Source organism: Octopus sinensis, linkage group LG13 (assembly GCF_006345805.1).
Source record: "Octopus sinensis linkage group LG13, ASM634580v1, whole genome shotgun sequence".
Taxonomy (NCBI): domain Eukaryota; kingdom Metazoa; phylum Mollusca; class Cephalopoda; order Octopoda; family Octopodidae; genus Octopus; species Octopus sinensis.
In genome coordinates this window covers 22,276,592-22,298,462 of record NC_043009.1, presented here as the reverse complement: position 1 = coordinate 22,298,462, position 21,871 = coordinate 22,276,592, and the positions used below count along the sequence as shown (strand labels likewise).

At 37.5% G+C, this 21,871-nt stretch overlaps 2 protein-coding genes across 3 annotated transcripts in view; one reads left to right on the top strand and one right to left on the bottom strand.

The window, feature by feature from the left end:
- The window catches only part of LOC115218671 (zinc finger protein 850-like), a 32,858-nt gene extending 23,228 nt beyond the window's left edge, over nt 1–9,630 (top strand). The window contains exons 4-5 of the mRNA XM_036508551.1: nt 4,522–5,697; nt 9,569–9,630. Of these exons, the coding sequence (XP_036364444.1) occupies nt 4,522–5,697; nt 9,569–9,630 (1,238 nt within the window). The remainder of the gene's footprint in view (nt 1–4,521; nt 5,698–9,568) is intronic.
- On the bottom strand, nt 9,534–21,209 carry LOC115218568 (zinc finger protein OZF-like). 2 transcript variants are annotated; one of them, XM_036508220.1, is made up of 3 exons: nt 20,958–21,209; nt 14,655–16,622; nt 9,534–9,858 (listed from the first exon to the last, which is right to left on the bottom strand). In XM_036508220.1, the coding sequence occupies exons 2-3, from the start codon at nt 15,958–15,960 to the stop codon at nt 9,749–9,751; spliced, it is 1,416 nt and encodes a 471-aa protein (XP_036364113.1). In that variant the 5' UTR covers nt 15,961–16,622; nt 20,958–21,209; the 3' UTR covers nt 9,534–9,748. The 2 variants fall into 2 exon arrangements, with proteins under 2 accessions (XP_036364113.1, XP_036364115.1); XM_036508222.1 differs by lacking the exon at nt 9,534–9,858 and adding an exon at nt 13,942–14,486 and having other exon boundaries at nt 20,958–21,208.
- Nucleotides 21,210–21,871: the final 662 nt, after the last annotated feature.

Here is a 21,871-nt window from a genome sequence, read left to right as displayed (position 1 = left end):
GGCACGCCTGTTGACCGTCATTCAGCAGAAGGCCCGCGACGCCATAATCTTCAGCGAACACATCTTGATATTTCACACCAGCCTTCGTACCATCGGCTTCTGCTTGTTCGTTTTTCTTACAACCTCAGTACTGCAAACCTCTTATCTATCTGTGCAATTGTCTGTTTCTATGTCTTCCCTCTGATTCTACATATCTACGCTCACTTTCAGCAATCCCAACTAAATTACTTTGCCTTAAAAAGTATGCTTTCTGACATATATGCATACACTTATATTCACGTTATATTGGGACATTGTTACATACCAACACGCGCAACCAGCCCATTACAACATTGAAACTACTACATTTGGAACCAGTAACATTGGTAGCTTACCATTAAATTGATGACCACCAACTAAAAAATCCCTCGAGATACATTAAAATATTAAAAATAGAGTTACTTCCCCCTGAACAGCTTTCTGTTAAAATTCCTCGCAAAAAAATTTCCTGTTATTGAATTTGCATTTACTTCGTCGGAACTATTTTGCAGCTGACACTTAGGACATCATATTGACTGTAAATAATTGCGAATTTACTTGATGTCAACGTTTGATGTAAAAAAAAAAAAAACAGGGTGATCCTTCGGTATAAGTACACACGTGACTTTGTTTTCATTTCTGAATATAACAGAAACCCTTTTCTCTCAACCCTAACAGAAACCCTACCCCCTTTCCTTATATAAAAAAACACTTTCTTGAAATGTATCCGGTACTTATACCGAAGTTACGCCAAAAACAGTCTAAATTAAGTACTGTCTCTTTCAATTATATTGTGCCGTCTTCCTCATCGGTTGTATATTAATATAAGCATCTGTGTAGTATACGTGCTACATTTACATACATCTAGTTGTTTTATTATTATTATTTTTTTTGTGAGCAGTAGAAATAAAAGGAAACTGAAAAGAAAGATATCTCACAAAATAACGATTTTGATTTTATAATTTCACTGTTTGCTTTTTTCTTTTTTGAATACTTTATTTCAGCTTTCGTTGTTCCCAGTATTAAGGGCTGTGGAATAACAATCGAGGGAAAAGCTCTACAGTATTTCGTCCTGCTCTTTATGTCCGAAATTTAAATCTCGTTGTTTTTCATCTCTCTGCGGTCAGCTTCGCCTTTCATCCATCGGAGAATGATAAAATAAACTGTCTAGCCTCAGCCACTAAAATTGCTGTGTTTGTACCTAAACTGGAAACAATTATTTCCTATCGACAGAAAGACAGGAAAAAAGCGCAAATTTCTTTCTATTATCGAAACAGGACCAAGTTTCATTTTTTTTATTTTGGTGGAAGAGAGATTTAGCGGAAGAGAAAACGAGAGACTGCGCAGGAGAACTGGAAGTGGGCTGATGACGTCTTCCTGCCTCTTTTTATCTCGTTCCTCTCGAAATCGTGCGAAGGGGATTCGTAGTGTGGGAATCAGCCAAGGGAAGACCTGGTGACAACTGAGTCATTTGATCGCGGTCCCTGATTGCAATTGGAGGTAAGGGCAAATTTATTTTCGAACCTTTAAACTACAATTCCTTACCGCAGAGTTTGAAATCAGTCATAAGACCTTTAAACAATAATTGAGCGAATAAGGTAAACAGCAACACGTTTGTATGCATGTATGTATATAAGCATGTTCGAAAGTATGTGTTTATCTAACAGTCTTTATGCAGAGGTAATACGTGTATGTAGATAGGTGTGTGTGTGTATATAGGACTATATAGAGGCATAGCAAGTAAGTATGTACAGCTGATGGCTTACACATTGGCCTTTGACTGGCATAATTTCACAGGTATATCTGGTTCTTGTCCATATTCTAAATCTCTCACTATTGTTACAAACACCTTCAGCTGAAAGGCGAAATCATGTTGGGCTAACATTGCACCAATAGAGCAATGATTTCTACAATGAAATCAGTAGCCAAGGCAAGAGAAGTTCTCAGACAAATTTTCACAGCATCATCTTTTCCTTGATAGAGTTATTCAGAGTGCAGTAATACTCGGACACTACCTTAAGGAATTACAGTCAAATCGACCTCGCTAGTTATTTTCTCTTTTAAAGCCTGCTATCAATCTCTTTTGCTGAACTGCTAGGTGGCAGGAACGTAAACACATCAACACCAGTTGTCAACCAGTAATGTGGGACAAACATAGTCGCAAATACACACACACATGTTCTTGAGCAAGACACTTTATTTCACGATGTTCCTGTTCATCCAGCTGTAGAAATGAGTTGCAACGTCACTGGTGCCAAGCTGTATCGACCTTTGTCTCTCCCTTAGATAAACATCAGTGACGAGGTGAGGGTAGTTTGGTATGCATGTGTAACTGCTGGTCTTCCAGGAACAGCTGTTTCCAGATTTGTGCCTAGTGGGGGAACTTTGTAGGTGCAATCCCTTGATCATTCATGTCTCAAGGGAATCTCTACCCTTTTTTATGCTATCTATCTGTGTTCCGTCTTCCATATCCACTCACAAGGTTCTGGTCAGCCCGAAGCCATATTAAAAAACAACTTGCCAAAAGTAACATTTGTATGGGACTAAATCCAGAACAATGTGGTTGCGGAGCAAACTTTTTATCAAACAGCCACACCTCTGCTATTTTTACTATCAGGACAAGGCACATAGTTGAAAGAAATTAGCTGTTGTTAGACCAGGAGATCTACCAGGTTTACCAAGCCATGATGGTATATGACAAACAGACAAGGCAACAACTTTATATTAAATCTCTTGTAGCCAGGGTTGCCAATGATAGTGTTATTCATCTTCCACCAAACTGATTTTGTTTGTGTACTACTTGTGGCTTGACAGGAAAGATTTTTGACAGAGGAAACATCACAGTTGCCATATGAAATGTAAGAACACTGAAGCTAAAGGGAAACTAAAAAGACCAGCATATGAGATGGTGAAAACAGACCAAAGAACATAGAAACACAGAATGCAAAAACAATGTAGCAAACAGCTACTCAAACATTGTGTTCTGATACCAATTAGTTTCAGAAGGGCTCAAAACCTAGTTCGTAGCACTAACACAAGTCTGTAAAGAAATTGTATTAAAACTTCAAGAGGTCGTGACCAAAGAGAGAAAGATATATTCTACTAACAGGGTGAAACGGGATGCACAAATGAGAAGGAGCTACACCTACTGGAATTTTCTAGTTTTATCAACACAGTATTGCCAAAATACTTTTATAAGCAGAAAGCATTTCATACATTGGCTTTGCACGCCCCAATAAGTCACACTGTTTGTGCAATGGTTTTGTAATCAGCCAATGAAAGATTCACTATGACTCGATCTCCCAATTCAAATTTTTAATAATGGAATTGGATGGTGACAGAGAATCATGGGAGTCTGCAAAAGCAGTGTGACCAAAGAGAGTATATATTGTATGTATCGGCTATGCGTTGTATATATATATTGTATGTACATATGTGCATGTGCTGTTGAATCTTTTCACTTTGGCAGTCTTTGATTTCTTATATTCTTTCTCTTTTATTTCAGAATAACTGATGATATTGGCAGAAAAGGAATTTTTATATCTGACATCTTCATTATTCATCTTCTTTGATAGACTAAAGGAAGCTGTTATACAGAAGAGGTATAACCATGTTTATATAAACTGGTGATGAATTATAGTGAAACGTTTCCTCTCTATGAGATTGTCATCAACATTTCTCACATTCACTGCTTAATATATGTAGCAGATTAATTTCATTTGAAATAAGCTTGGATTAAATTACAAAGACGCTTTCTGCACCTTCAGGATCACAGTTGATGGAACAGAACAAATAGTTATGAACAAGCTATAAAAAGAGAAAAAAGAAAGATATTCCTACATGTATGTATAGTGGTGAGAGCTAAAAATTATGGAAAACTTAATTGTATGAGAAAGTTTGACAGTTGATTTTCCTTTTTCTTGTTTAAACCAACCATATCTGGCCGATATATTCTGACTATTTTACAATCAAACGAAAGAGATTTGTCCTATCATATCTACTCTGCAATGTCACTCCTTGAAGTGTCAAACCTATGAAATAATAGATAATTGATTCAAAACAACTTGAATAAAAAAGCATTACAAATCACAGAGTAATCTGAATACTTAAAGATTAAAAAGATGCCAAAAGAATTAGGAAAATCACCATACCAATGTGATATATGTCAAAAATCGTTTTCTCAAAAATATAACCTAACAACTCACAAATATATTCATACAGGAGAAAGACCATATGACTGTGATATCTGTGGTAAAACATTTCGACGGAATCTGCACTTGATTGACCATAGACGTACTCATACAGGAGAAAAACCATATCACTGTGATACATGTGGTAAATCATTTGCCAGGAAACCAAACTTAATTCAACACAAGCTTATTCATACAAAAGAGAAACGATATCAGTGTGATGTCTGTGGTAAAGCATTCTCTCTCATTCATGCCCTAACAAAACACAAGTATATTCATACAGGAGAAAAACCATGTCAGTGTGATATCTGTGGTAAATCATTCTCTTCGCATGCCAGTTTAACTAAACACAATCGCATACATACAGGTGAGAAACTTTATCGCTGTGATATCTGTGGTAAATCATTCTCTCAGAATGATCACTTAGCTAGACACAATCGCATTCATACAGGAGAGAAGCCATATCACTGTGATATCTGTGGTAAATCATTCTCTCAGAATGATAGCTTAGCTAAACACAGTCACATTCATACAGGAGAGAAACCGTATTCCTGCGATATCTGTGGTAAATCATTCTCTCAGAATGGTCACTTAGCTATGCACAATCGCATTCATACGGGAGAGAAGCCATATCACTGTGATACCTGTGGTAAGTCATTCTCTCAGAATGATAACTTAATTATTCACAATCGTATTCATACAGGAGAGAAGCCATATCGCTGTGATATCTGTGGTAAATCATTCTCTCAGAATGATAGCTTAGCTAAGCATTGTCGCATTCATACAGGAGAGAAGCCATATCACTGTGATATATGTGGTAAATCATTCTCTCGGAGTGATCATTTAGCTGTGCACAATCGTATTCATACAGGAGAGAAGCCATATCGCTGTGATATCTGTGGTAAATCATTCTCTCATAATGATAGCCTATCAAAGCACAATCACATTCATACAAGAGAGAAACTATATCACTGTGAAGTCTGTGGTAAATCATTCACTCAGAATGATGGTTTGGCTAAACACTGTCGCATTCATACAGGAGAGAAGCCATATCACTGTGATCTCTGTGGTAAATCATTCTCTCGGAATGATCACTTAGCTGTGCACATTCGTATTCATACAAGAGAGAAGCCATATTGCTGTGATATCTGTGGTAAATCATTCTCTCAGAATGATAGCTTAGCTAAACACCATCGTGTTCATTCAGAAAAGAAGCTATATCACTGTGATATCTGTGGTAAATCATTTTCTCGGAATGATAGCTTAGCTAAACACCATCGCGTTCATACAGGAGAGAAACCATTTCACTGTGAAATCTGTGGTAAATCATTCACTCAGAATGATGGTTTAGCTAAACACAGTCGCATTCATACAGGAGAGAGGCCATATCGCTGTGATATCTGTGGTAAATCATTCTCTCAGAATATTCACTTAGCTGTGCACAATCGTATTCATACAGGAGAGAAACCATATTGCTGTGATATCTGTGGTAAATCATTCTCTCAGAATGAGCACTTAACTAAACACAGGCGCATTCATACAGGAGAGAAAACATCACTGTGATATTTGTAGTGAATCATTATTTTGAAATGCTAGGTAGATTTCACTTGTAGTTACCCAAGCAGGAATATATCATCTGACTGGCACAAATCCAGACTGAATTTCATCTGTCTTTAACCCTTTCGTTACTGTATTTATTTTGAGATGCTCTGTGTTTCTTTCAATTACTTTAAGTATAACAAAGAATTTAGTAAAATAACTTAGTAATCATTCAGCAAGAGTTAGGAACATAAATTGTGACTAAGGTTTGATGGAAGATTTTAATTCAAAACGTATGAAAACGAGACATTTGTACAACAGAGCCAGAGCCGGTTTCAGCCGGGTTGGTAACGAAAGGGTTAATTAATTGAGCTACGATTTCCAGCAACTTGATACTTTTGTAATTATTGCTGTCTGAAGTGTCACCTTTGCCTTTGTAGTAGTTGACTATGATGCTGCTACACCAATCATTGGGTATGACTCCCTTGTGGACAACCTCATTAACTATATGGCTGACTAGGTGAGATATTTGAAGCACTGCAGCAGTGATCCCTGTTTTCATATCCTTAATTGCTCTATCTACCAAACTGTTGTTAGAGATAGCTGGTCTGAGTGTTAGGTCGACATTTGGCAGACTCTTCTCTCATTCATTCTCCACATTTAGCAGCGTAGCATAATGGTGTTTCCAAGCCTCTTTCTTTGTAGAATCATTAAATGCAAGTGAGCTATCATTGATGCGGACACATTTCTCTCCTATGACATCACAATTTTCTCTCACACTGTCTTGCAATCCAAAACACTTCAAATCTCTGGTCCTCATGTCACAGAGCGTTGGCAAAGTTCTTTTCTGCTTCACCTCTCACTAGTATACCTGCCTCCTAACTTCCATTCAGGCTGTCTGATACAGTCCTCTGCTACCATCACATTTCCAGTTGTTCCAGACCCGTTGCTTTTCTCTTAATGGCCCTGTCAACTACATTGTTCCACCACCATGTCACCTCAGTCAAGAAGGGTCTTTGCATCAGCCACAGTTTTGGTCAGTAACCCTCAGTAGGTTCCATAGGAATCTCCAGTTGTCTGGAAAGAAGCCCATATTTGTTTGTGTGTCCTCAACCACAGCTTGAAAACTGGCATTAGTTTGTTCACGTCTCCATAACTTAACAGCTTAGGGAAAGAGTTTAACAGAAAATTACCACATTCTAAAAATTAGTCTTGGGGTCAATTTGTTTGACTAAAACCTTTCAATGCAAGGCCTCAGCATGGCTGCAGTCCATTGTCTGAGACAAGTAAAAGATTAAAAGGTACAATTCTTTTTTTGTGAAATACTATTCCTATGTTAATCTCACAGTCATGCATGTTAGACCAAAAAAAAAAAAAGCATTGTGAAGAAAAATTACATGTATGAACTTGTGTTGCAAAATCCCTAATGTGAAACTGTGTGTTGAAACAGATATTGTTGTATTTTGGGATAGTCTTTTTTTTGTGTATATGGGGCAAAAAAAACCCACACAACATCCTGAAGAAAAGGCAAAGTCAGAAACCTCTTCAGATTTCCTTTTCAATATATAGCCTGCTGTTTTTGTTGTGCTCTTTGTAGGTTATGGATTTCTTTTTCTGTCATTCTGTAACACAAATATTTCCTCATGGATGGGGTACTGGTCCATCAAGACTACTCATTTTTGCTGAGTGGACTGGAGGAATGTGAAATGAAGCGTTTTGCTCAAGAACACACATCGCTTGGTTCAGGGATCAAAACCACAATCTTGTAATTATGAGTCCACTCCCTAACCACTAGGTCATGTGCCTCCACACATTTCACTTGGAACTGGATGGTGCTCTGGGCCGGTGGGTTCCCAGGGCTCCATTGTGTGTCCAAGTTGTTGGTATTCACTGAGTCATGCAATTTTCTATCAGTTCACTTGGATAGCTGTACTCTTTATTGATGGACAGGCCAAGTGATTCCACCATCCAAGGTGTTCTACTATAGCCACTTTATGCTAAATATACCTGGTTTACGCTTAAATTATTTTTCTATCATTTTGTATGTTACAAAGAAACCACTGATATCTGTTGAGGTTTTTGATAAACGAAATATTCTTTTTATAAAGAAAAATATCATTACTATGAATGACAAATCGAGAGTGTTTTAATATTTTTCTTGGATTTGAGTTCTTGTCGCATACAACAGTCGAAATGCTTGCTGGTGTTTGTCACTATTTGCTTATCATGGTTAGCTGCTGGTCATGCCACTGTCTTCTAAAGTCTCTCATTTGCCATGTGTGCATTGCTTTTGTGTTGTCTGCTTGGCTTGGTCAGATGCTGTCCATCATCTGTCTAAGTAGCTATGGTGCACTGGATACATAGCAATGGTTAGACTGGTGAGAAGAGTGCCAAAAGATGAAATTACTGTTGTAGCTGGTTCCTCACAAAGACTCGATTGGTCAGATTTTTTTCAATGATGTGGGTAATATTCCAGCAAATCACAACATTGGATATACTGATCTGATTGCTAGATACTCCTGCCACATGTACAACACATATCATTTGTACTGACCCTCACCATAAACTATAGAATTCACAACAGATATGATCAGTGTATGATAATAGTAGCACATTTCTCCAACTTGATATTACTAAACATTTGCTTCGTTCTTCCATAACCTTGTTGACATTTTTTTTTATATAAAAACATATTCCTTGCCCATGGCTGTGTGAGAAGCTTGCTTCCTGCCTACCTGAAAATGTTGCTATGATGTAATTTAAAATTGCATTAATAAAATGCTACCAAAACATTTTAAAATCCACTTTGTGTTTTTTTTTTTTTGTTTTACACACACACACAGATGCAGTGATAGACTTGATACTGAACTAAACAAATCAAATCAAAATTCACGAATATTCAGATCTTTGAAAAAAGTATTACATTCAACAACCACAAAGATGTATAGTGAACAACACTGTTTCACTGAATCTGCTAAAACTGCCAAATCTGTTCATTTGTTTTTATCAATGTATTGCTTAAGTTTTTCACTTCCTCATTAACTGATCATTTCTAGTATTTGAAAATTGGATTATTGCAACTAATGTTTCTGACTGTAGCATTTACACTGAACAAGAATAACCAAAATCATGTGTGTTTGTGTGAATATAAATTCTATATTGCAAAGATGAATGTAAGAAGAAAGAAAAAAACAAATGGTAGTGTATGTTTTTTCTTATTTCTCATCAATAGTAGTTATAAAATTTAAAAAGAACAAAATATCAATAATGGCTATTTTATAGAAACAACTATGATACATAAATTCCATGAATTAGAAAATATTTAAGAATAGGTTATTTTAGAAAATATACAGAAAAAATATAATTCAGTGATCCTTTAGTTCTGCCAACTCAACTGCCCTTTTGCCACATATGAAGTTGTACTGTAGTATTTGCTTTAGTATTACAAAGACATTGGTAACAGTAATTGATAATTTCTTAAGAACAAGAAATTGTTTTTCTAAAAACTTTATTAATAAATATTACGGTATAAATGTGAAGATATAATTACTTACAATGGTCAAAAATAACTTTTCTTGGGAATGCTATTAAAATTTTAGAGGCTGGTGAAACTACTTTACTCAAACTCTCAAATTCCCAATAATGTTGATAACTCTAATAGGATCCAGCCAGTAAGGCCTGGGCCATGTGTAACTTAATAGCACCACCTGAGGAAATCTTTCAGTCATATATGGAGCACCATGGCCTATGGATTCTGGATTTTTTTCCTTTTAACCTTGTTTTTGATATGATATTATTGAAAATGTAATTCTTTCTTAAAGAGTGTAAAATATCTGAAGCTCAAGAATTAGTTAAACAAAGACTTACATTTGCACAACAATAAAAATCACAGGGAAAATGAAACAATATATTTGTGTATTTATGGCTTATAGTTCATCAGTTAACCTAAACCCCCAAAATTTCTTTAAAGAACTCGTTTTTTTTATATAATAAAATACATGTTAAACTGATATCAAATAATTTTCTGCTGTATGTAGAAGGCCTAAAATGTTTTCTCTTCTGAATGAAATTGACTGCTTACCTAAGCAATCATTCTGAGAGAATGATTTACCTCATATATCAAAGGATATGGCTTTTCTCCTGTATGAATGCAATTGTGTGCAGCTAAGTGAGCATTGTGGGAGTATGATTTACCACAGATATCACAATATGGCTTCTCTCCTGTATGAATACGACAGTGTTTAGCTAAGTTATCGTTGTGGGAAAATGATTTACCACAGATATCACAGGAATATGGTTTCTTTCCAGTGTGAATGTGATTGTGCTTAGCCAGACTATCACTATGAGAGAATGATTTACCACAGATATCACATCGAAATGTCTTCTCTTTTGAATGAATGTGATGGTGCTTAGCCAAGCTAGTTTTGTGAGAGAATGATTTTCCACATCTCACAGCGATATGGCTTCTCTCCTGTATGAATGCGATTGTGTCTAGCTAAGTTACCACTCTGAGAGAATGATTTACCACAGATATCACAGCGATAAGGTTTCACCCCCTTATGTGTGCGATTGTCTCTATCTGGCATGCCAAGGAAATGATTTACGACAAACATCAAAGTGATTCTGTTTCTCTCTTGTATGAATGCTTTTACGAATAGTTAAATTACTACTTTGAGAGAATGATTTACCGCAGATATCACATTGAAATGGTTTTCCTCCTGAATGAACAGGCTTCTTGAAGGTCAGAAGATAAGCATCTTATTACCCACCCAGCATCAGATGCCACTTATTACAATGTTAAGACAGTGACTTTGTGACGGACTTCCATATTAGCAGAGTAAAAGTTTTGCACATAAGTGAACGATGAACACTTTGCTGATCATATGCCTTCACAGCTATTGAGACAAATGAAGGAACTAGCTGAAAATGCACCAGCAGATTGTGTAATGATCAAACAACGCTTTTCCTCTAGACTGCAACCTAATGTTCAGACCATTTTGGTGCCTATGACGGAAACAATTTTGGCAAATCAACTAGCTCCTGCTGAGAATATCATGGATTATACTTGCAATTCTGCTACTCATTTTCCATTGGGAGCATCTGCAAACCCTTTTTCTTCCTTTCTGCCAGTTGCTTTGTAGTCAATCTGGATGGAACTCCGAAACGGGAAATCGGAATGGCTTCTGGCCAACAGGAGAAGCGATCGACACAGGTTAAAAGATAAGGAAACCCACGTCTCACAAGCCATTGTCCAACCAGATCAATGTGGACATGGCAAAAACGGGCCTCCGTAGAGGGAAAGTGTCCAAACAGGGTACGAATGTGCCATTGAATCTTGGACCATTGGCACTTTGAGCAAGTGCATGCCCATGAGGTAATAGTGTGACGCATATTCGGCCAGAAAAACGGAGCAGTGATAAGCTTAAGGGTAGCGGGATGTGATAAGGAGTGCAGTGCCTCAAACACTGAGTGTTGATGATTCTCTGGCATGAATGGCCTGGAGAACCAGTGGAAGTATCACAAAGAATGGCACCTTCAGCTGACGGAAGCGGAAAATAGTCAAACTGGCAACAGGAGAACTTAGGCGAAGTTAAGTCTAACGTCGCCAAAGGTGGCTGGTCCTGCGAAATGGGAGTTAAGTCAATCGCAGCAGGAGAAAAAAGAGAACAGACTGGAAGGCGAGAAAGAGCGTCAGCAGGAACGTCCTCTTTTCCAGGTATGTGACGAATGTCACTGGTAATTTGTGAAATAAAATCCAAGTGACGGAAAGCACGAGGCAAGAGTTTGTCCATTTTAGAAGACAGGGCAAACGTAAGAGGCTTGTGATCTGTATAGATCACAAAATCTCGAGCTTTGAGTTGATGCTGGAAATAACGAACCGATAGATAGACCGCTAGGAGCTCACGATCAAAAGTGCTGTATCGTCATTCAGCTGGTTGCAGTTGGCGAGAAAAGAAAGCCAGAGGTCAAGTACAATCGTCCACTGTGTGTTGTAACACAGCGCCAATCGCAGTGTCCAATGCATCTACAGTTAAAGAGAGAGAAGCCCCAGGAACCGGATGTGCAAGCAAAAGAACAGAAGCTAGATCCTTCTTGATGGACTCAAAAGCTGTCAGTGCCTTAACAGAGAGGGTGACTTGACCATCCTTTCTAGGGGTGTCCTTTAATAGCTTGATGAGAGGAAGTAGCTTATCTGCACAACCGGGAATAAAACGTCTGTAGAAATTGACCATCCCTAGATAATGCCTGAGCTGGCGCAAGGAAGTAGGAGGTGCGATGCATTGAATGGCATCGACTTTTGACGACAGAGGTCTGATTCCACGATGACCTAGAAAATCTAGAGAAGATTGTCCAAAAACACACTTGTGGGGATTGAGGCGTACAATAAGCACGAAGGCGCTGAAAAAGCTGAGAGAGGTGCCGGAGATGATTTTCACGGGTGTTGCTCAAAATGAGCATATCACCAACATAGGCAAACACAAAATCTAAGAACACGGACAACCTCAACAATGAAGTGCTGGTAGCATTCCGCAAACCAAAACTCATAACACTGAAAAGGGGTAGTAATCGCAGTTTTGGGAACATTGGCTGGGTTGACTGGTATTCAGTGATAAGCGCGTATAAGATTGACTTTTGAAAAAATGGAACAACCATGAAGATTGGCCGAAAAGTCCTGGAGGTTTCTTATTGGGTTGCAATCGGATATTGTTACCGCATTGAGGCGTATATAATTTCCTACAGGGCGAAAATCAGACACCCCTTTTCGCGCGAAATGAAGGGGAGATACCCATGGGCTGGTGGAGGGGCATATTAGGCCAAGTTGGAGCAGGTGCTCAAACTTGGCCCTAGCCATTCTTAGACGGTCAGGTGCAAGGCGCAATAAAACAGGCGACCCAGTGGTGGTGATAAAATGGTCGAGTGGGTAGGCTTTGCTGGCAGAAAGGTAATGTCCACTAGCTCCAGAAATGAAGCCAAAAGAGAATGAAAGAAGTCTACAGAGGTGGCAACAAAAAATGTCAGTCTAAGAACCGCATTGGTGGAACTTCCAGTCGGCATGGAGAGTGACGTAGTACTGTCAAAAAGCTTTCGATGGCTGACATCTACCAATAGATTAAACCGATCCAAGAAATCAGCACCGGGAATAGGATGCGGGATGTCAGAGATGACGAAAACCCATTGAAAATCTTGACGAAGATTAATGTCGAGGCGTAGTGAAATCTGACTGAGTCGATGGGGTGCAAATCTGACGAGTCAGTGGCGTGCAAAAAAATTGAAGAACGCTTGGGCTTGTCTGCAGTGAGACGAATAGGCCAAATGCTACAACAAGAACGGGCGTCTACCATGAAGAATTTCTTCGACACCAGATTTTTGATGAAGAATACACTATTAGTAGGAAGAGAAAAGGAAGAAGATGCTGTGCTCAACTTCTCCGGATTTAGATTACCGAAGTTTTGAAATTGCACGGCTGAATACACTTGTTTGCCTTTTCTGCAAATTTTAAGTGGTACAAGCACAAGCTGGAACGCTGCCCAAAATCATGTGTGTTTATCTGAACATAAATTTTATATTGCAAAGATGAATGTAAGAAGAAAGAAAAAAACAAATGGTAGTGTATGTTTTTTTTATTTCTCATCAATAGTAGTTATAAAATTTAAAAAGAACAAAATATCAATAATGGCTATTTTATAGAAACAACTATGATACATAAATTCCATGAATTAGAAAATATTTAAGAATAGGTTATTTTAGAAAATATACAGAAAAAATATAATTCAGTGATCCTTTAGTTCTGCCAACTCAACTGCCCTTTTGCCACATATGAAGTTGTACTGTAGTATTTGCTTTAGTATTACAAAGACATTGGTAACAGTAATTGATAATTTCTTAAGAACAAGAAATTGTTGACAAGACATGAGTTTCTCTAAAAACTTAATTAATAAATATTATGGTATAAATGTGAAGATATAATTACTTACAATGGTCAAATATAACTTTTCTTGGGAATGCTATTAAAATTTGAGAGGTTGGTGAAACTCCTTTACTCAAACTCTCAAATTCCCAATAATGTTGATGACTCTAATAGGATCCTGCCAGTAAGGCCTAGGCCATGTGTAACTTAATAGCACCACCTGAGGAAGTCTTTCAGTCATATATGGGGCACCATGGCCTATGGATTCTGGATTTTTTTCCTTTTAACCTTGTTTTTGATATGATATTATTGAAAATGTAATCCTTTCTTAAAGAGAGTAAAATATCTGAAGCTCACGAATTAGTTAAACAAAGACTTACATTCGCACAGTGTATATATGGCTTACAGTTCGTCAGTTCACCCAAATTTTGCTTAAAGGACTTTTTTTTATATAATAAAATGCATGTTAAACTGACATAAAATAATTTTCTGCTCTAGGTAGAAGGCCTGAAATATTTTCTCTTTTGAATGAAATTGACTGTGCTTACCTAAGCAATCATTCTGAGAGAACGATTTACCACAGATATCACATTGATATGGTTTCTCTCCTGTATGAATGCGATTGTGTTTAGTTAAGTGATACTTCTGAGAGAATGATTTACCACAGATATCAGAGCGATATGGCTTCTCTCCTGTATGAATGTGACAGTGTTTAGCTAAGCTATCATTCTGAGAGAATGATTTACTTCAGATATCACAGAGATATGGCTTCTCTCCTGTATGAATGCGATTGTGTTTAGTTAAGTGATAATTCTGAGAGAATGATTTACCACAGATATCAGAGCAATATGGCTTCTCTCATGTATGAATGCGATAGTGTTTAGCTAAGCTATCATTCAGAAAGAATGATTTACTTCAGATATCACAGTGGGATGGCTTCTCGCCTGTATGAATGCAACAGTGTTTAGCTAAACTGGCACTCCAAGGAAATGATTTACCACAGATATCACATTGATACGGTTTCTCTCCTGTATGCATGCGATTGTGTGCAGCTAAGTGAGCATTCTGAGAGAACGATTTACCACAGATATCACAGCAATATGGTTTCTCACCTGTATGAATGCGATAGTGTTTAGCTAAGTTATTATTGCAGGAGAATGATTTACCACAAGTATCACAGTGATATGGCTTCTCTCCTGTATGAATATGATAGTGTTTAGCTAAGTTATCATTCTGAGAGAAAGATTTACCACAGATATCACAGCAATACGGTTTCTCTCCTGTATGAATGCGATAGTGTTTAGCTAAGCAATCATTGCGGGAGAATGATTTACCACAGATATCACAACAATACGGTTTCTCTCCTGTGTGAATGTGATAGTGTTTAGCTAAGTTATAACTCTGAGAGAATGATTTACCACAGATATCACAGCAATATGGCTTCTCTCCTGTATGAATACGATAGTGTTTAGCTAAGTGCTGATTCTGAGAGAATGATTTACCACAGATGCCACAGCAATATGGCTTCTCTCCTGTATGAATGCGATTGTGCGTAGCTAATTGCTCGTTCCGAGAAAAGAATTTACCACAGATATCACATCGATATGGCATCTCTGCAGTATGAATGTGCTTGTGTCTAGCTAAGTGATCATTCCGAGAGAATGATTTACCACAGATATCACATCGAAATGTCTTCTCTTTTGAATGAATGTGATTGTGCATATCCAGGTTAGTTTTCTGAGAGAATGATTTTCCACAGATATCACAGCAATATGGCTTCTCTCCTGTATGACTGCAAATGTGCATAGCTAAGTGAGCACTCTGAGAGAACGATTTGCCAAAGATATCACAGCAATATGGCTTCTCTCCCGTATGAATGTGCTTGTGTCTAGCTAAGTTACCACTCCGAGAGAATGATTTACCACAGATATCACAGCGATAAGGTTTCATCCCCGTATGTGTGCGATTGTCTTTATCTACACTGGCATGCCAAGGAAATGATTTACGACAAACATCAAAGTGATTCTGTTTCTCTCTTGTATGAATAAGCTTGTGTCGAATTAAGTTTGTTTTCGTAGCGAATGATTTACCACAGGTGTCACAGTGATATGGTTTTTCTCCTGTATGAATACGTTTGTGGACAATTAAGTGTACATTCTGACGAAATGTTTTACCACAGATATCACAGTGATATGGTTTTTCTCCTGTGTGAATATATTTGTGAGTTGTAAGGTGATGTTCTTGAGAGAACGATTTTTGACACATATCACATTGGTATGGTGTTTTCCCTACCTCTTTCGGCATCTTTTAAACCTTTTAGCATTCAAATTACTCTGCTATTTGTAATTCTATTTTTATTCAAGTTGTTTTGAATTAAACCTGCATTATCTCATAGGTTTGCAACTTCAAAGATGTGATTTTTTTGAGTGGCATTGCAGGGTAGGTATGATAGGCCAAATCTTGTTGTACTGATTGTAAAATAGTCAGAATATATAGGCAGGGTATGGCTGGTTTCAATGTTAAGGGCATTAAGAAAAAGAAAATCAACTCTCAAACTTTCTTATGTAATTAAATCTTCCATAATTTTTGGCTCTTACTACTCTGTATATATGTAGGAATATTTTTCTTATTTCTCATTTTATAACTTACACGTACCAGCAGTTTGTTTTGTTATATTTTTATCAACTTTTATCTCTGCTGATATCTGAAGGTGCAGAAAGTGTCTTTGTAATTTAATCCAAGCTTATTTCAAATGAAATTAATCTGCTACAAATATTAAGCAGTGAATGTGAGAAATGTTGATGACAATCTCATAGAGAGGAAACGTTTCACTATAATTCATCACCAATTTATATAAACATGGTTATACCTCTTCTGTATAACAGCTTCCTTTAGTCTATCAAAGAAGATGAATAAGGAAGATGTCAGATATAAAAATTCCTTTTCTGCCAATATCATCAGTTATTCTGAAATAAAAGAGAAAGAATATAAGAAATCAAAGACTGCCAAAGTGAAAAGATTCAACAGCACATGCACATACAATATATATATATATATATATATACAATGCATAGGTGATACATACAATATATACACTCTCTTTGGTCATGCAGCCTTTGCAGACTCCCATGACTCTCTGTCACCATCCAATTCCATTATTAAGAATTTCAGTTGGGAGATTGAGTCATAGTGAATCTTTCATTGGCTAATTACATGGACGTCACCCCTCTGGATGCATTACAGTTACTATCTTGATAGAACTTGGTGATTCTGACTGTCGATCTGGGATTCCTTCACTCAGGCCTCAATGTAAGAAGCAACATTGGCTCAGCTGAGCTTTTCTGTTAACTCTTCATAATCCACCATGCTACAGTCCCTTAACTTCACTTCGTCGCTGGCACGGTGACTCAACAGATCCTGTACCTTGTCAAAGAGCAGCCCGTTACTAAGCAGCACACGGTCATCATTCCATGAGGTATTTTCAAAGTACCTGCATACACAACAATAAATACAATACATGCTAATTTGCTTGCATCAAAGTGGCTACCTAAGTTGACCAATCTGTCCTTCCTTCCTGCCAATCCTATCAATGTTGTCAGCATATCTTAGGTTTGTGATGTTTGTCTTTCTCATGTTAACTGTTCTGCCATCATTTATGACCCACTCCAGGAAAACACCGAGGAGAAATGGAGTGAGAGGAAGCAGGTTTGATACACTTTTGTAATGGTATGAATTACAAAAACCACCCTCACAGTAAGATTTATTGGGGCATGCAAAGTACATGTACGAAATGCTTTGTAGTTATCAAGGTACTACACTGTATTGTTATAACTGGCAAATTCAAGTAGGGGTAGCTCCTTCCCTCATTTGTGGTGAAAGGCCACCAAAATTCCTTCCCCTCACCCCCAGTCATTTGTGCATCCCCCCTCACCTTGTTTGTACAATATATCTCTCCCTCGCTTTATTGATGATATCTTCAAGTTTTTAGAGAATTATTTTACAGACTTGTGCTACAAACCAGGTTTTGGGCGCTTCTGAAATTAATCAGCATCATAGCATAATGTTCTTTATTAAGAACCCTACACCATTTGAGTAGCTGTTTGCCACTTCGTTAAAATGCATGTCCTTTTTTTCCCTATGTTCTTTGGTTCGTTTTCAGAGAGCTGAAGAAACTGCTTCACCATCACATATGCACTGTCGTGGTATTAGCTGTCAGAAGTGAAAGTAGAAAAATCTGACGTCAACTTCGTGTATTTACGTCAGGTTTATACCTTCGTTAATTTACACTGTTTATTTACATACCACCACGCTGATAGGTTTATAAAACAATTGAAGTTCATTTCATTCCATGTTCTGTTTAAACTTTATAAATAAATATATTCTTGCATTATTCATTATTGTTTTTAAAAAGAAATCACACCAATCTGCACCACTAATGACCACCACTACCACCACCACCACCACCACCACCATCGAAACTGCGCGTAATTCAGTATGGCTTCTGCATATCCCAGTGTAAAAGGAATTAATCACCGCGATATTGCCATCGCCACCGCTACAACAGCAGATAGCCTTAATTGGCTTAAGAGAAATGGACTTTTAAATACCCAGAAAATATGTACATTGTGTGGAGCTAGCATGAAGGATGCAGCCAAAAAAAAATTCGTCGGATGGCGTGATATGGTCACGCGGAAGGCCTTGAGACAATTGTAATTTGTTTGTTTAACGTAGTTTAATTTTTTGAATTTTAACCAATCCTATGCTCTCTTCTGAGCTAAAATCATTTGCTGCGTCTAAAACTGAGACAACATCCTATCACTAATCCTATCTTGCCCAGGATATCAATCGTCTGGAAGCTGTTCAGCGACGTGCAACCAAAAGAATACCCTCCATCAGGCATTTGCCATATCCTGAACGCCTTACTTCCCTGGGCATGGACACATTGAAACTCCGACGTCTGGCAGCTGACTTGGCAGACACCTATAAAATTATCGACCATCGTACAAACAATAACTCTGAGCACCTTTTCAAACTCCACCCATCTAACACCCGTGGACATATTTACAAAGTAAGAAAACAGCACAGCTCCCATGACTTCAGGAAACATTTTTTCACGCTGAGAGTTGCTGAAGCATGGAACAAACTGCCGGCATCAGTTGTTAGTTGTCGGAGCACTGCATCCTTCAAAACTTCCATGCTTCCTGAGATTCGCCAACACTACACTTGATTTTCTCCCCTCCATACACACACAAGCATGTATCTGACTCATACATTGTTCGCTTTCCAGACATTTCTACATTACTGCATGTACTTTATATACACTTTCTGACAAGTTGTGGTGCACCTGAGCACTGTATACAATAATTTCATTATTATTATAAACCTGCCCCTAACCCTAACCCTAATTTTTTTTTTCTTAATTGTTAAATTAATTTAATTCCGTACGTATACGGATAGCGTGTGTATAAAATTCTAGAATTATTTTGTTTGTTCATTGTTTAAATTATTTTCCATTGCTTTCGTTTTTTTTTACACGCGTAACAATTAAATTAACAATTAAGAAAAAAAATTTAGGGTTAGGGTTAGTGACAGGATGTTGTCTCAGTTTTAGACGCAGCAAATGATTTTAGTTCATTGGAGGTAATCGATTGGTTAAAATTGCCGAAATGCTCGGATTTTCAGACGAAATATCTTACAAACTATAGAATTTTCTCAATAAAACCAAGAGAAAATGATATTTTATAAACACATTCTACCAGTATACGAAGTTTAAAACTTTTTAGTTACCTAGAAATTATGTTACAAACTGCCGTTCAAAAGGAAAAGATCCGAAATTCTTTCCTGTGTCACATGGTGAGATAGAATTTAACACCATCTGGTTACAAAGTAGACTCCATATCCACACAGCCATGGCTGCATTTTGTTGAACTTATTTAAAATAACATATTAATCTTTTAATGTTGTTGCTGTTGACATTTGGAAACAGAAAGTGTGTAGTTTAGTTAACTAGAAATTGTCTGCCGTTCAAAAGGAAAAGATCCTGTTTCCATTTAGCTTCAGTGTTCTCACATTTCATATGGTAATATATTTCTCTTGCCGTTTTGATAAGTCAAATCACAGTTGACAAGACCACACGCGGTCACGGAAATTACCGAGTTCTTTGTAATGATTTTTCGAGTCAAAACGAAAGATCGTCCAGACAATTCGTACATGCTTATATCTCACACATATGTTGCTGTTTACTGTAGTCGCTTAATTATTGTTTAAATGTTTTATGACTGATTTCAAACTCTGTGCTAAGGAATTGTAGTTTAAAGGTACGGAAATATAGTTGCTCATGCCTTGAGTTGCAATTGGGTACCGCGGCCAGATTATTCAGGTATCATCTGTTGACTCGACATATCTCCTCAGCTCGGATCCCTTCAAAACAAATTCTAGAAGAGCGACGCAAAAAGAGGCAGACTTGACGTCATCTGGTCCCTGCCGATCCTCCTGCGCAGTCTCTCCTTTTCCCTTCCGCTTAGTTATCCTACATCCAAAGGATTAGAATAAGGATGTCAATAGCAGAATCAAAATTATGAAGTCGCGTTTTTGCCAAATCGAAATCACGATAGCCGAAAATGGGTACTATTTAAGAAGAGTGGTCCCGGTGCGCGCACTCGCGCCAGCTAGTCGTGCCTAGTGGATCCTTACTTTATGTTTTATTTACTTTGTTTAAAAAAATTATTTACTTTGTGTTATTTACTTTGCTAGATAGTCGTTGTAGGATCGACTAATCACGACTTGCTAGCGTGGATGCGCGAATATGCGAAGGCGCGCACCGGGACCACTCTTCTTAAATAGTACCGATGTGGGTTTCCGTAAAAAGATAAGATAAAGGGGAAGTGGGATAGGTTACGGCTCCGCCATGTGCGCCCTGGGAAGAATGAAAACTGAAATACAGATTTAAAAAACAGTGCAATTATAAATACAACATCGTTAGTTCGTGAGATATCTTTCGTTTCTTCCTTTTATTTCTACTGCTCACAACAAATCAACTAGATGTATGTAAAAGTGACGGTCAATATAAAGAAATATTTAGTAAAATAAGTAAATGAGTGGAAATTTTATGGTTGAGTGTTAAATTATAAGGCACTAAAAGAGAATGACACTCCCCAGATACAACACAATATAAAGATCCTCACCAATTAACGAAAACACACAACCCCCCTCCCCCGCAGCCTACTGGGTGTTAACAACTGTGTAGAAAACGAATATGAAAAAACGTATACAATACCGATGTTTATATGAATAATACTTACATAATATATAACCGACGAGGAAGATGGCATAATATAATTGAAAGAGACAGGGCATAACGTCAACGTTTACTGTAAAACAAACATCTCGACGATCGCTAGGAATGACCACTCTAAATTAAGTAAATTCGCAATGATTTACAGTCAGTATGATTTCCTTAGTGTCAGTTGCAAACTTGTTCTGACGAATTAAATCTAAATGTTTTAATTAATAGCAAGTTTATGTAGGAAAAGTAATAATGAAGAACTCATAAAAACGGTTAAAGGGGAAGTAACTCTATTTTTAATACCTGAACGTAGATGGAAAAAGTTTTAGTGAGTTTCGTGTTCACCAAATTTAGTGGTAAGCTATTAATATTAGTGGTTCTAAATGTAATAGGGTTGATTGTCGTGTGTTCGAATGTAATAGTGTCCCAATATACCGTGGAAATAAATGTATGCATAAATGTCAGAAGGCATGTTTTGTTTTTAAAGCATAGTAATTTGTTTTGGATTGCTGACAAGTGTTGATCAAAGTGAGCGTAGATGTGTAGGAATCAGAGGGAAGGCATGAAAACAGACAATTGCACTGATAGATAAGACGTTTGCAGTGGTGACGATATGAGAAACGAACAAGCAGAAGCCGGTGGTACGGAGTCTGGTGTGAAACGTCAATGTTTCTTCGCTGAAGGTTATGGCGTCGCGGGACTTCTGCTGAATGACTGCCAATAGGCTTCTTTAAGGTCAGAAGATAAGCATCTTGTTACCCACCCAGCATCAGATGTTAAGACAGTGACTTTTTGACAGACTTCCATATTAGCAGAGCAGAAGTTTCGCACATAAGTGAACGATGAACACCTTGCTGATCATATGCCTTCACAGCTATTGAGACAAATGAAGGAACTAGCCGAAAATTCACCAGCAGATTGTATAATGAT